The 14,079-nt window shown below is 38.6% G+C and overlaps 1 protein-coding gene across 1 annotated transcript; it reads left to right on the forward strand.

Annotated features, from left to right (window-relative positions):
• The first annotated feature begins 91 nt into the window (after positions 1-91).
• On the forward strand, positions 92-14,072 carry pdap1a (pdgfa associated protein 1a). The gene is made up of 6 exons (XM_057826566.1): positions 92-258; positions 3,303-3,385; positions 3,466-3,540; positions 3,625-3,749; positions 4,527-4,678; positions 13,095-14,072. The coding sequence occupies exons 1-6, from the start codon at positions 246-248 to the stop codon at positions 13,121-13,123; spliced, it is 477 nt and encodes a 158-aa protein (XP_057682549.1). The 5' UTR covers positions 92-245; the 3' UTR covers positions 13,124-14,072.
• Positions 14,073-14,079: the final 7 nt, after the last annotated feature.

Consider the following 14,079-nt stretch of genomic DNA (forward strand, 5'->3'; position numbering starts at 1 on the left):
CCTGTCAAAAAGAGAAGACCGCCTGACAATAAAACCACGAATCTGATTGGCTATCATCACCTTACGTCAACTATCCCGATTGGTCAGTTACTACGCTTGCGCAGTGTGAAGATAATGCATTTTCGCTTTAGCGTTTTAGCCGTAGTACGGGCTACTCAGTTTGTGTACAAACTACACTTTAACGTGTCGTCTAAAATTTTAAACAGCGGATTCAAGTTGCATTGTTGTTGAATTTGTTCTCCATCATGCCGAGAGGCGGTAGGTGTCACCGCTAGAACGCCGTAAACTGTTTAAGCAAGCTTACCGGAGCGAGCAAAGTGACAAGACGTCGCTTTTACACATGCTTAGCACTTAGCATGCTAACCGAGGAGTCATGTACTGTTCATTGGCATTTCCGGCCCTGGAAACAATATTTACAGGAATGGATACTGGTTAATAGTTCTGTTTTTGTGACGTTCGCTATCTTATCTTCTTATTAAAATAAAATTATCAAATACTTGTATTGATTGACGGAAGCTACGATTGTAAGATTATACCACCAATGTGTCAGTAACTCGTTTATGTTCGAATTATGTTTTTTATTTTTATTTTTTAACCTTACAGGGGACTCGCTTAACTCATTGGCTGCCATTGACTTTCGTTTATTCTCCCCTCCCGGTCTAACTGGATTAGACGTTTAGTGCCGTCAATGGCACAGAAAAATGAGCATTCACAGTTTTCCCGGTTTAAGTGAAATGGGCGTCTTTTGCCATTAATGGATTTCATTATATACAATAATGATAATATATTTTTATAAATGACTAAAAATAGTGACTTGGTCTATAAAAGTTTAAAAGTCTTAAGTGTGTAATTTTGAATAGCTGTCCACTGTAGGGACTAGGACTGCAGCTATCGATTATTTTAGTAGTCGATTAATCTGTCAGCTAGTTACTTTGAATAATCGGTGTTGCAGAATACATTTTCAAAGATGTAAAACAAAGGCTTGCTAAGATATCACTTTCAAAAGCACATTAAATGCGAACAAAAAATAAAATTCACATTTGTTACTTCAAACAATGCAGAATTGCACTTTCGGTTAAAAACGAATTAAAATACCTGAGTTTAGCCTCAAACGATACAAAAAAAAAATACTGGTAGTCCCCGGGTACGACGTACTCAACTTATCCGATTTCAACTTTACGACGCCGGAGTTTCGTCCACCATTTTGTCTCCAATCGGGGTTTTTTTCAGTACCTTATTGTACCTCACAGTATCTTATTTTTTACTTCATTAATTTGACGTGTTCCGTCCTCTCTGAATGTTGTTCAGCTTGACAGCAAACAAGGCAATTGTGCTTTTTGAAGCTTTTTACTTTGACAATTTCTAAAGCAGTAACACACATATGTACACTTATATTCAAAACGACACGCATTTTAACAAAAAAACAGCACAAAACAATTGGTGTTTAAACGTCCATCTAGTCTGATCAATATGTAAATTTAGTCGATTAAATTAGCCTAATTTGCCTAAAAAAAAGTCCGTTAGCCTAAATGCTACAAACGCTAACGTATTTACAATTCTCATAGCAAATCGCTCACACGAAACTCCACAAACTGTAGCTGTAAACTTAATTACAAATGCATACACAAACATATATTAGCTGAAACAACTTACAGCCAGATGTGGCCCAAACCAGAGCGCAGCTATCCCTTATCCATGTCAGACATCTGAGTCTGCTCCTCAGTCATACAAGGCAAAAATCCAGCCAGACCCTAACGCTGCCACCAGAGGGCAGTGTATCCTCTATCATAAAACAAAATACTTTTTTTTGAAAGTTATTTTGAGATTTAGATGTACTTAAAAGGTTAATTTCGATTTACACGTAATTTCGGGTTACGCCGATAGCGTAGGAACCGAAGTCATTTGTAACCTGGGGACTACCTGTAGATATATGTGGATTTAAGCACAACAAAAGAACAATTGACTAACTTGCATAGCAAAAGTTTGCTAGCTTAAATACTATAAAATGCTAACGTTTCATTTTTTTGCTATGCTCTTAACAAATCGTTAAACACATAGTATTTTGACAAAAAACTGCTAAATATACCTATAAACTAAATTACGAATGCATTAAAAAAAAACAATAGCGTGACAAACACTTATGTTGGTCTTAACAGGGAGCAGTAGGACTCAGCCATTTTAAATGAGTTATGTCATATTCACTGTTGCCACCAGAGGGCGGTGTATTCTCCATAATTAAACAAAATACAATACTTTTGGACAGTTATTTTGACATTCATATGTACTTAAAAGGTTAACTCCGACTTCCACGGAAATTCGGGTAACGGCGCCAGCGTAGGAACGGAACTCGTTCGTGACCTGGGGACTCCCTTTGAATACATGAGGATCTAAGTACAACAAAAGAACAATTGACTAACTTGCATAGCAAAAGTCCGCTAGCTTAAATGCTATAATATGCTAACTTTTTTTTTCAATGCTCTTAACAAATCGTTCAAACACATATTCCCCCCCCAAAAATGGCTAAATATACCTTTAAACTAAATTACGAATGCATTAAAATAAATAATAGTACAAACAAACACTTTTGTTTGTCTTAACAGGGAGCAGCAAGATTCAGCCATGGCAAATGAGTTATATTCACTGTTGCCACCAGAGGGCAGTGTATCCTCCATAATTTAACAAAATACAATACTTTTGGATTCTTTGGACAGTTATTTTGACATTCATGGGCACTTAAAAGGGTAATTCCGACATCCACGGAAATTTGGGTTACGGCGCCAGCGTAGAAACTACAACAAAAGAACAATTGACTAACTTGCCTAGCAAAAGTCCACTAGCTTAAATGCTATAAAATGCTAACTTTTTTTTCAGTGCTCTTAAACCGTTTAAACACATATTCCCACAAAAAATGGCTGAATATACCTAGAAGTTAAATTACGAATGCATTAGAAAAACAACAACATAATAGTGCAAACACTTATTTTATGTTCGTCTTAACAAGGAGCAGCAGGATTCAGCCATGTTAAATGAGTTATGTCATATTCACGGTAGCCACTAGAGGACAGTCATCCGTCCAAATCAATAAAACTAAATGCAAACATTTTCAAAACAAACTATTACAACGCCACTCTAATTAAACGAATACTCCAAGCAGCAAAATTTGATTTGAAGCTTTTTATTAATCGAATTACTCGAGTTAATTGATAAATCATTGCAGCACTGGAAGGGACCGCTGTTGCACAATAAGCTTCTCAAATGGTTTTATTTATTGTCTTGACTGACGTTTTTGTTACCCGGCACAGGGAAAAAGGGCCATAAGGGCAGAGGGAAGCAATTCAGCAATCCCGAGGAAATTGATCGACAGATGAAAGCCCAGAGAGAACTGGTGAGTTAAGAAATTGTTACTTTAGAGTGTTTATTTTTTCAACAATCTAATATGCAATTGTCGCATCTCCCCTCCAACAGGAAGCAAATGCAGGTGTGGAAAAAGAAAGCGGTTCTGAGTCTGAAGAGGAGAGTAGCAGCGAGGAAGAGTCTGAGGTTAGCTACACGACTGTTATTTTAGTTCTCTGACAGTTGTCATGTACGACTGTCTGTCGCTAACTTGTTGGTTTTCTCGCGCAGTCAAAGAAGAGGAGTGGCGTGGAGGGGCTAATAGAAATTAGTAATCCCAACCGGATTTCTCAGAAAAGCAAGAAAGTCACCGAATTAGACGTCGACGCTCCTCGAGAGCTGTCTCGCAGAGAGAGGTGGGTCGATTAGGGTAGAGGCTTAAGAAGGCTTGTTTTTGTGTTTGCCCCAAGAAGCTACAAAAATGTTGCCAAAGGACAGCCCCCCATTAACTGCAAAATGGACCCATGTGGTTCAATTTGTTTGTGCTACGTTTGCGCTAATTGTTGGAACACCCCTCTGTTTTGTGAGAGAGTTGGTACGCTTCTTCAGGCGCGACGGAGGTGCTGCGATTAACGTCATCACTCGAAATTAATATCTCTCACAAATGAAAATATTAACAGCACAAACGATTGACACTGTTTTTAGCCATTTTTAATCAAAATGGGGGGTCAGTTGACCTCAGATTGACCTATAAAAGAATTGTTAATATTTTTTAAAAAATGATAGCAGCAACAACGAAAATGTTTTCAGCGAATGACATAATTTTATAAATTTGCACCTGATGGGGGACAAACTTCACGGCGGTTGTACTGATTTGTTTTGTCCAATTACAAGCTTTTGCTAGAAATTTGAACTGTACAGGAACAAAGACGTTTATCATAAAGGCTGTGTAGGGCAGCTATACGCGACCATAGCTAACTACAGACCTTGATGCTAACCAAACCACAACTTTTTGGGTTAAGTCCGAACCAAACAGGGCAGGTGTAACTACGCCGACAGTGTTTCAGACCTTTTGCAGCATGTGCTATAGCATAATACGTAAAAAATATCAATAGGGATCCTTTACTCTAATTGTAATTCCTATGAATAATTCCTATTAAATCAACTATATCTGACATGGTGGTATTCGCCAGGGAGGAAATCGAGAAGCAGAAATCCAAGGAACGCTACATGAAGCTTCATCTTGAAGGCAAGACGGAACAGGCCAGAGCGGACCTGGCCCGACTCGCCATTATCAAGAAACAGAGGGAGGAAGCCGCCAAAAAACGAGATGAACTCAGGAAAGGTGAGGAGAGTCAACGTTCAGGTGATACGTTCGATTCAAACCTTTGTTTTCAATAACTACTAAAGAAATATTTTGAAGTGCAAGTCCCTTTATTCAAAAAAATGGGGAGCTATCCAAGAATGGGTCCACTTTTGTGGGATGCTGGTGCACCCCTAGACTCAAATTAAAGGATTGTAATATACAAGTGATTTGGGGAGGGGGGGTTAAATCTGAGATATCCTAGGACCAATTTACATCTCAGTAAGGCTGCAGCTATCGATTATTTTAGTAGTCGATTATCTATAATCTAGTTCGTTTGAATAGTAAGGTAATCGGATTAGGAACGTAAAAAGTTAAAATATCTGACCTTAGCCTCAAACGGTATAAGAAAAATAAATGAGAATCTAAGTACAAGAAAAGAAAAAAAATGGCTAACTTGCAAAGCAAATGTCCGCTAGCTTAAATGCGATAAAATGCTAACGTTTTTATTTTACAATGCCCTTAAGAAATGTTTAAACGCATATTCCAAAAAAAAAAACGCTAAATATACCTATAAACTAAATTATGAATGCATTAAATCAAGGGTCCCCAACCTTTTTTGCACCACAGACCGGTGTTATTTGTTGTTTTTTTTCCACGGACCGGTGTTCTGACAAATTTTGCAACCCATCAAAAATTGCAACGATGCGGTTCTGCGCATGCGCGTAACGTTAAACATAGCCGCAAAATGCGCAAATGCAGCGATTCCAAAGTAAACACTACATACTTTCTTTAAAGAAAGGAATATTAACTTACGTTTCATCATGGAAGGACTTGTAGAAAAGTTCTCCTCAGATACATCCTGCCATTTAAGCTGCACACAACTGCACACCGCTCTCACCTTTAACGACTTCGCCTTGTCGTTAAACAGAAGCCCGCTTCACAAAGATACGATGTTGGAAATTGTAGCAAGGTTTTCAATGGTCTTGTAGCGATGTCAGGATATTCCAGAATGACTTTAATCCAGAACCTCGGTAGATTTGTTGTCTCAAATGTACGCTTAATAAGGTCGCCGTCATTTGCCATCTCTACAAGTTGATCTTTCTGTTGCACAGACATGCTCGAATCACTTGGTTTATTCACAAACGGGTCACGAATCCACTCCTTCGCAGTTCGTGGGTCTTCGAGGTTGTAGGCTCGTCAGGTGGCCTTTTCGCCGTAAAAAATCTCCAAAGACGTCTGTTTTTCAGTCATCTTCGCTCGTGTGGGGGCTAATTATTTCCGGGAACAAATGTGCTGCGCCCGCGGCCTAGCAATACATTGTTGTCGAGGACAAGCGCACATAGATATATTATATACACAAACAAGATGTACTGCTAGCGGTCCAATCAATGGATTTTTATGACATTTTAATCTATCCCGTAGTAATATATCTACAGTAGACAGCGATATTGGTGTGTTAAGCAGGGGCACAGGGTTCATACAGCCAGAATGTGATCGTTATTAAATTATTATTTCTGTACGGCCCGGTAGCAAATGCACCACGAACCGGTACCGGTCCGCGGCCCAGCAGATGGGGACCCCTGCATTAAATAAACATTAGCTCCAACAAAAACTTAACCTAATGTTGGTCTTATCAGGGAGTATCTTAATTCAGCTACGTTAAATGAGTTATGTCATATTCACTGTTGCCACTAGAGGTCAGTGCATAAATCCAAATAAAAAAAATAAAGACAAACTATTACAATTTCACTTTAATTAAGCGAATACTCAAAGCAGCAAAATTTGATTCAAGGCTTTTTTTCCTAATCGAATTACTTGAGTTAATCAATCGTTGCAGTATAAGATCCAAATGAGGGACGGCTAGCTTGACATTGTTGTTCCTCGTGGACTGACTGCAGTAGTTTTGCATGTTGGCAAGTTCTCATGTTATGCCAAGTCTGATGTAGGTCGGATTTTTAGTAGCAAAATTAGTAGTGTTTCCCCCAACTCTACAACATTGATGTCTTTTTACACTTACAGTGGCTGCTACTGGTCGGAAAAAAAAAACTTCTAATATCCCTGATCTTTGAAGGATGTGGCATGTGGTCGACATGAATCTGTCAGGGTTGTGTGCGTCTGTGGTGGGAGGGAGGGGTGGACAAGTCATCAGCCAATCAAACGTGTGTTGAGGGGGGGTGACTAGCACATGCAGCAAGTGAAAAAAGATTAATGTAAGCCTGATCATAATGCAAATATTTCACTTATGATGGTAGGGTCAATTCTGCCCTTACAATATATGGGAAGACAATCTAAACTACCTCATAGACTTACTTATAATCAGGGGTGCACATATTTTTTTTGCCCAGGTTCTCAGAGGAGGACCTGGAGATGTGACTTGGTCCTCATTGAGCTTGAGAGCCGACCCGCCTGATGCGATAAAATTATGACAAGCTTTACTTAGAGCCAATTACCTTTAATTAATTATATAAACAATTAACGCTTGATTAACATCAACTGGCACAAAAAATTGCCATTACTTTGAAGTGAAATGCAAAGAAATAAACATAAAAGCACTAATTCAAAATAAAGGGCATTCATATGCGGCTCCCACATTAACTCCAAGCCTTTGTAAAAGTGGGATGTCCTCCTCATAAGAGCTCATTGAACGTCCATGTTTAGCTTTGTGAAATGCGAACAAAAACACGTCAGTGCATGGCGCTGTTCTTCAATATCTTTTTTCCGCCACTTGTCCATAGAGCGAGTGGGGTCCTGTCTGACATCGATAGTTTGCTTAATTGCCACATGCTCTGTTTTTTTCGTGCTTTTCAAAGTTTGGATGGCTAAAATTCTTTGACCCTACATAAAATGCGCTGCTCTTATTAACGACATTGGGATTCTCACGGCAAATGTTGCACCACATTTCCGTGCGAGCAACATTTGCTTCTAGCCATAGTACCTCCTGCAGCCACTTTTCAGCAAAAGTCCTTTTTTTCCCAGTAGCTCCGGTGACGTCTGTCGTCTGTCTGTCTTTTGACGGGAGCAGGGGAACACAGATATAATTACTCAGTGGGGCCTGCCTCTTTGACATTTTGAGAAGTGCTTTTCTCGTGTCCACCGCAAATACAGTGGTCAGCCATCGGTACGCAACAGCGTATGGAAACCGTTGAGAGCCAGCTCGTTTGTCTGCGTCCAGTGCGCATGCGCGCATGCGGACCACTTATGTGCACCCCTGCTTATAATATAACTGAAGTCATTATATAGTGGAAATATGGTTGCTTAAAAGCTGGTGGGGACAATTTGGGCATCCTGAAAAGTTGGTAATGTTATGTCCCTACTGGCCCTATGCAAACCTACGCCCTTGTTATGAACCCACGCTGAAATAAAGCGTTATCACTAAGTACGTACGGTACGCACCAAGTATGTATAGTGCTGGCACCCCTGCAATTCTATCAGATAATGCTCAATTTCTCCCAGAAAATGATTGCAGTTACAAATGCTTTGGTAGTAGTATCTTCATTTGTTTGTTTGCAATGAAAAAACAAAAAAAGAGAATTAAAAATATATATATACAGTGGTACCTCTACATACGATCGCTTCGACACACGAACTTTTCGACATCCGACGTAAAATTTGACTCGCCATTTGTTTCTACATCCGACGACATGCTCGAAATACGACGACATTGGCAGCACCGCAGACGAATGCACGGCGGATTTTCTTGTGTGACAAATCAACACTGGTTTCAGAAAAGGTTGGTACAGGTGGTGAAACAAGGAAAAAGTTGACGCTTACCTTCTAAATGAAGATGCAAATGACAGAAAAATATGAGCGTAGGGTGGACATCCGTGAAATGGCTCAACAATACATCTCCACGGTCCTCCTCCGACCATCGTTCGCCAGTCTTTATAAGTTAAGCTGACAGTTCTTATTGTGGTAACGTCTCCAGAGAAATCGCCAACTTCGCCACGTTTTTATCATTTATTTCACAACTTATTCAAAACAAAAACACCTTCTGTCTGCCGCAATTGACGGTGTTCTCAAGAAAACATTCAAAGTGAAAGTGAAACTCAAGCTCACCGGTCTGTCTCTGGCACGTCATCCCCGCGGTGCGTTCAGGGTCAGCAAAAAACGTCCGCCACATTAGAACCCGATTCATTACATTAATACAGGAATTATTATTATTATTATTCCGATTTTGATTTATAATTTATTTGTTTTGCTATGTGTAATTGCCATTTGTAATAGTACCAGCAGTATTTTTTAAGGATTTAGTGAAGGTTTTTGGGCTGTAGAACGAATTAATGGAATCATAATGTATTCCTATGGGAAAATCCTGCTCGACATACGACCATTTCGACTTACAAACAAGGTCCTGGAACGGATTAACTTCGTATGTAGAGGTACCACTGTATATCATTTTACACAAAACTCCAAAAATGGGCCGGAGTAAAGTTTTGGCACCCTCAGCCTAATACTTGGTAGAGCAAACTGTTCCAAGTCTCTTGAGATTTGAAGGGTGCCAAACTCCAGCCTGGCTTTTTTATGTTTCTGGGTTTGAAGTTGGGTCTTCCTGGGTATCCTACTAGAGTCCCTTTTCATTCAGACACCAACGGATAGTACGGGGTGACACTATTGTACCCTTGGACTTCAGGACAGCTTGAACTTGTTTGGATGTTAGTCGAGGTTCTTTATCCACCATCCACACAATCTTTCGTTGAAATCTGTTGTCAATTTTTCTTTTCCGTCAACATCTGGGCAGGTTAGCCACAGTGCCATGGGCTTTACATTTATTGATGTCACTGCACACGGTAGACACAGGAACATTTAAGTCTTACTGGTGCACGATAATTATTGGTCCGATAATTATCGGTCCGATAATAGGAATTATGACGTCATCCCTATAAATCCAATAACATTATTAATAGGACCAATAATATGTACTGTGCTGGCACACTAGCATGGGAAAGCAGTTGATCATTTTGGGCATTTGGGGAATTGCTCCCACCTGCTGGTCAGAATAATTGGCTGCATCTATTTTTTGTTACAGTAGTTGTGTTCACATCATATTCACATTAGAGGTTAGATTTTGTGCCCGAACCCGAACCCGACCCGACCCGACATTCGGGTCTGGTCGGGCCCACATTTTAAGCATTCACGTTCGGGTCAGGTCGGGTCGGGCCGCCATGCCGGACTAATAAATTATTTTAAATAAATAAATAAATAAATAAATAAATAAATAATTTTTTTTGTTTTTAAATGGAGAGCAGGCTCTCTGTATTGCGCTTTTGCTTGTGCGTGTGCACGAACGCCGTGGTGCCGGCCGCTTTTTCTTCTTGTCCTCCCGCTGTACCGTTTGCGCACGGCCGAGGCGCCGCCCTCATTTTCATTTCCTTGTCAGAGAGGCGCGTCCATGTGAGAACAATATCCCACACACTCAGAAATATGTTTAACAAACTTTCCCAGCGTTATTTCGTTGTGTGAATGCTTTGATAAGTCTCAAAAAAATATGTAGATTATTTAAACATTAAGAAAACTTGCGTTTTTTTCTGCCAACTCGAAGAAATGAAAATAAATTGCTGCTGCTGCGTTTTTTCCGCGTCACTCAAAAAAAAAAAAAAAAAAAAAAATCGGGTTTTTCGGGCTCGGGCCTGCAAATCTAGTTAAGTGATCGAGCTCGGGCCAGGTCGGGCCTCAATACCAGCGGGCCATGTCGGGTCGGGCTGGATTTTTTAGGCCCGAACTAGGCTCTAATTCACATACATATTGCGATGTCTAGTGGTAGCATTGACAATCGTGAATGCTTTCTGTTACGGTTCCGCCTCGGAAATATATGTCTGTAAGTATTTTATGTTTACTATAACATATGGATGTGCAACATGTTTACTTCTGTGGTGAAGGGTCATATGTACATAACTTAATAAGTTGTTGTGTTATAGAAGCCAGCCAATGCTTTAGTAGCTCAAGCTAGTGTGCTATGCTATACATATAATAGTTGTGTATATACGTGTATTGTGCAGTTTGTTGTATATTGAGTATTGAATATGTGTATTTTACTGTTGTACTTTCACAATATTAAGGTGAGGGTCTTCCCATAAAAGCAAGAAAAGACCAAGCCATTTTTAGATGGCTGTCGGGCAGTGCAGAAGTGAAACGCACTGTTTTGTTCATGTCATTATGAAAAATCTGGTGATATCAAAGGAAAATCTATGTTGAATCCACCAGTAGTTTATTTTTTTTTTGAACCTCCAGGTGTTCAAAAACTCAGGTTATACATTTAAGAAATTATATATTTATTATCGGTTATTGATATTGGTATCTACTTTGAGGAGCAGGAAGTTATCGATATCGGTTCCAAAAAATGGATATCGTGCACCCCTAGTCTTTGGAGATGGACTTAAAGCGTCGAGATTGCCCATGCTTCCTCACAATTTTGCTTCTTTTAAGTCCTCAGACAGTTCTTTGGTCTTCTTTTTCATGCTCAATGTGGCATACACAAGGACACACCAAGGCGCAAGTGTGATTTAGTTATTGCCACCACCTGTTATGTGCCTCAGGTAAGTAACATGTGCTGTTAATTACACAAATTAGAGAAGCATCACGATTTTTCAAAGGGTACCAATACTTTTGTTGGGCCCATTTTTGGAGTTTTGTGTAAAATGTAGGGCTCTCAAAATTATCGCGCTAATGGGCGGTAATTAATTTTTAAAAATTAATCACGTTAAAATATTTGACGCAATTAACGCACATGCCCCGCTCAAACAGATTAAAATGACAGCATAGTGTCATGGGCACTTCTTACTTGTGTTTTTTGTCTCCCTCTGCTGGCGCTTTGGTGCGACTGAATTGATGGGTTTAAGCACAATGAGTAGACGTGCCGGTTACCGGTTTCACGGTTTACCGTGGTGTGAAAACGTCGCGGTTTCAAAACCACTAAAATTTTCCGTCAGACCGTAGTACGGTATTCGCCATATTTAGCACTATGAAAAAGTTCGCCAAAAACAAAACACATATTTTCCTTTGAAATTCGATATACAAACTGACTAAAAGCGTATAAAAGACGAATGTTAGCCTAGGCCTAGCTGAGAGAGCAACTTCGTCGAATGTTACAGCTGCAGAGTGAGAAAAGCTTGAGCATTCAAGCTTGATCTGCTTGAATGAAGGGGGGAAAAAAGGCATAGCATCAAAGATCGTTAATTGCGGAAAGATGATCTTGCCCTAAGCACAAATCCACGTTCGCTGGATCAAGGAGAGGTCTCACTCCCAATAATTTTTTTTAATTTTTAATTTTTAGATGAAACCTTTCCTCAACAATATTTAACTATCTAACTTAAACATTTTTAACTAACTTATTAACTTTTGAATTCTTTGTTCTAACACAAAGGCATGACATCATGTAGACTAGAGTTGACACAGTGGCTGAAAATGGCGAAACTTCACTTGAGCTTTTCAATCCTCAAAAAAAAATTATGCAGTATAAATTTTTAAAATTTTTATTCAGAAGAGTTACTTTTTTTATAGAAATTATTTTGTATTTGCTCTAAACTTGAGCAACTTGAGCTGTGGCTGTGGGTATAGTCTACGTTATATTTTAATTTTATTTAAAATATATTTTTTTATTGATAATTTATTTATTTTAACAATACATTCGTATTCCAATTTGCAACTATGTTCTGGAAAAAATCCTGTTCAATGGAAAAAAGTTTTTTTTTTTTAACCCATACATCTAAAAATAACACATTTTGGAGCTATAATTGCAATACCGTGATACCGTGAAACCGCTGTATTTTTGCTCACGGTTATCGTACCGTCAAAATCTCATACCTACACATGCCTAACAATGAGCATTGTGTAATTATTGACATCAACAATGCGAGCTACAAGTTTATTTTTTGATTGAAAATTTTACAAATTTTATTAAAACTATAACATTAAGAGCGGTTTTAATACAAAATTTCTATAACTTGTACTAACATTTATCTTTTAAGAACCACAAGTCTTTCTATCCACGGATCGCTTTAACAGAACGTTAATGTTAATGCCATGTTGTTGATTTTTTGTTATAATAAACAAATACAGTACTTATGTACAGTCTGTTGAATTTATATATCCGTCTTGTGTCTTATCGTTCCATTCCAACAATAATTACCAAAAAATACTGCATATTTTGTAGATGGTTTGAATTGCGATTAATTACGATTAATTAATTTTTAAGCTGTGATTAACTCGATTAAAAATTTTAATCGTTTGACAGCCCTAGTAAAATGATAAGGATTTTTTTTTTCAATCTCTTTTGTGTTTTTTCATTGCAAGCTAAATAAATGAAGATATCACTACCAAAGCATTTGTAATTGCAATCATTTTCTGGGAGAAATTGAGCATTATCTGACAGAATTGCAGGGGTGCCAATATTTTGGCCAGCACTGTACCAAGTTTACCGAAACTCTAAAATGCTAAGTCTGTTTTTTCTTTATTCAAGATGCCGAGGAGGCCAAAGCAAAGCGTTAGTCTTCTCCGAAAGAACTTCAACATGCACATCGGTCTCAGAGGAACGAACACATTGGAAAGCGTCAGAACACGGCCGTCCCATCCAAGCGGAAGGGTGGCGTTCTCCGTGCAGATAAAATAACAGGTGAAATCCAGGAATGAAGAGAAACGCAACATTTGGGATCTTTTCCGCAGGTTTTCCAAGTGTTCACGACCGCTCTTTATACTCTTAAGCCATCTTCATTATTTTTTTTTATGTTGCTCATCATTTGCATTTCTTTTTAATTCACGTTGTCGGGACTCAAAACAGCAGGGAGCCAACGCGAAGAAGTCTCGGCGCTTTCCGTTTTTCTTCCGCCTGACTCGCCAATAATCGAAGAAAAGGATGCATATTTGGAATAACGTGTTTTCATTCGCTCATGACAAGTTTATAAAGTGGACATTTCTTGTAATGCCTAAAAGCAGAAGGACTATTACTTGAACTACTTTTTGATCAGCTGTGTTTGCTTGTTTTTTTTTTTGTTTTTTTTAAATATATAATTATCGAAACACATCTTTGTAAGCCTTGCATCAAAGTGACCTTGTTGCGGTTCTGCTGGGATTTTTCAGATTTTTTTGTTTTGTTTTTTTTTGTTGCCTTCATACTTTACCAAATACCGCCTCACTGACTTTTTTAATATACAACATTCCGCTTTAAAAAAAAAAAAAATTGTTTTTTCAAACGCCAGACTTCCCTCACTTGTATTTTCTCATTTAACAAGGAAAAACATCCAGCGCAAACAATGTTTACAGAACACTAATTGTTTGTTTTGGCTATGTAAAATCCAGTATGGCACACTCATATTAAACAAAAAAAATTACCAACTGTCTAGCTAAACAAGCTGCGGCATAGAAACGAGTTCCTCAAGTTTTCCCTCATGTGTTTGAAGTCATTTAATAAAGAAATTGATTCATACCATTGTAAACGTCATTTTGCT

This window comes from Corythoichthys intestinalis, chromosome 21, assembly GCF_030265065.1.
Source record: "Corythoichthys intestinalis isolate RoL2023-P3 chromosome 21, ASM3026506v1, whole genome shotgun sequence".
Taxonomy (NCBI): Eukaryota; Metazoa; Chordata; class Actinopteri; order Syngnathiformes; family Syngnathidae; genus Corythoichthys; species Corythoichthys intestinalis.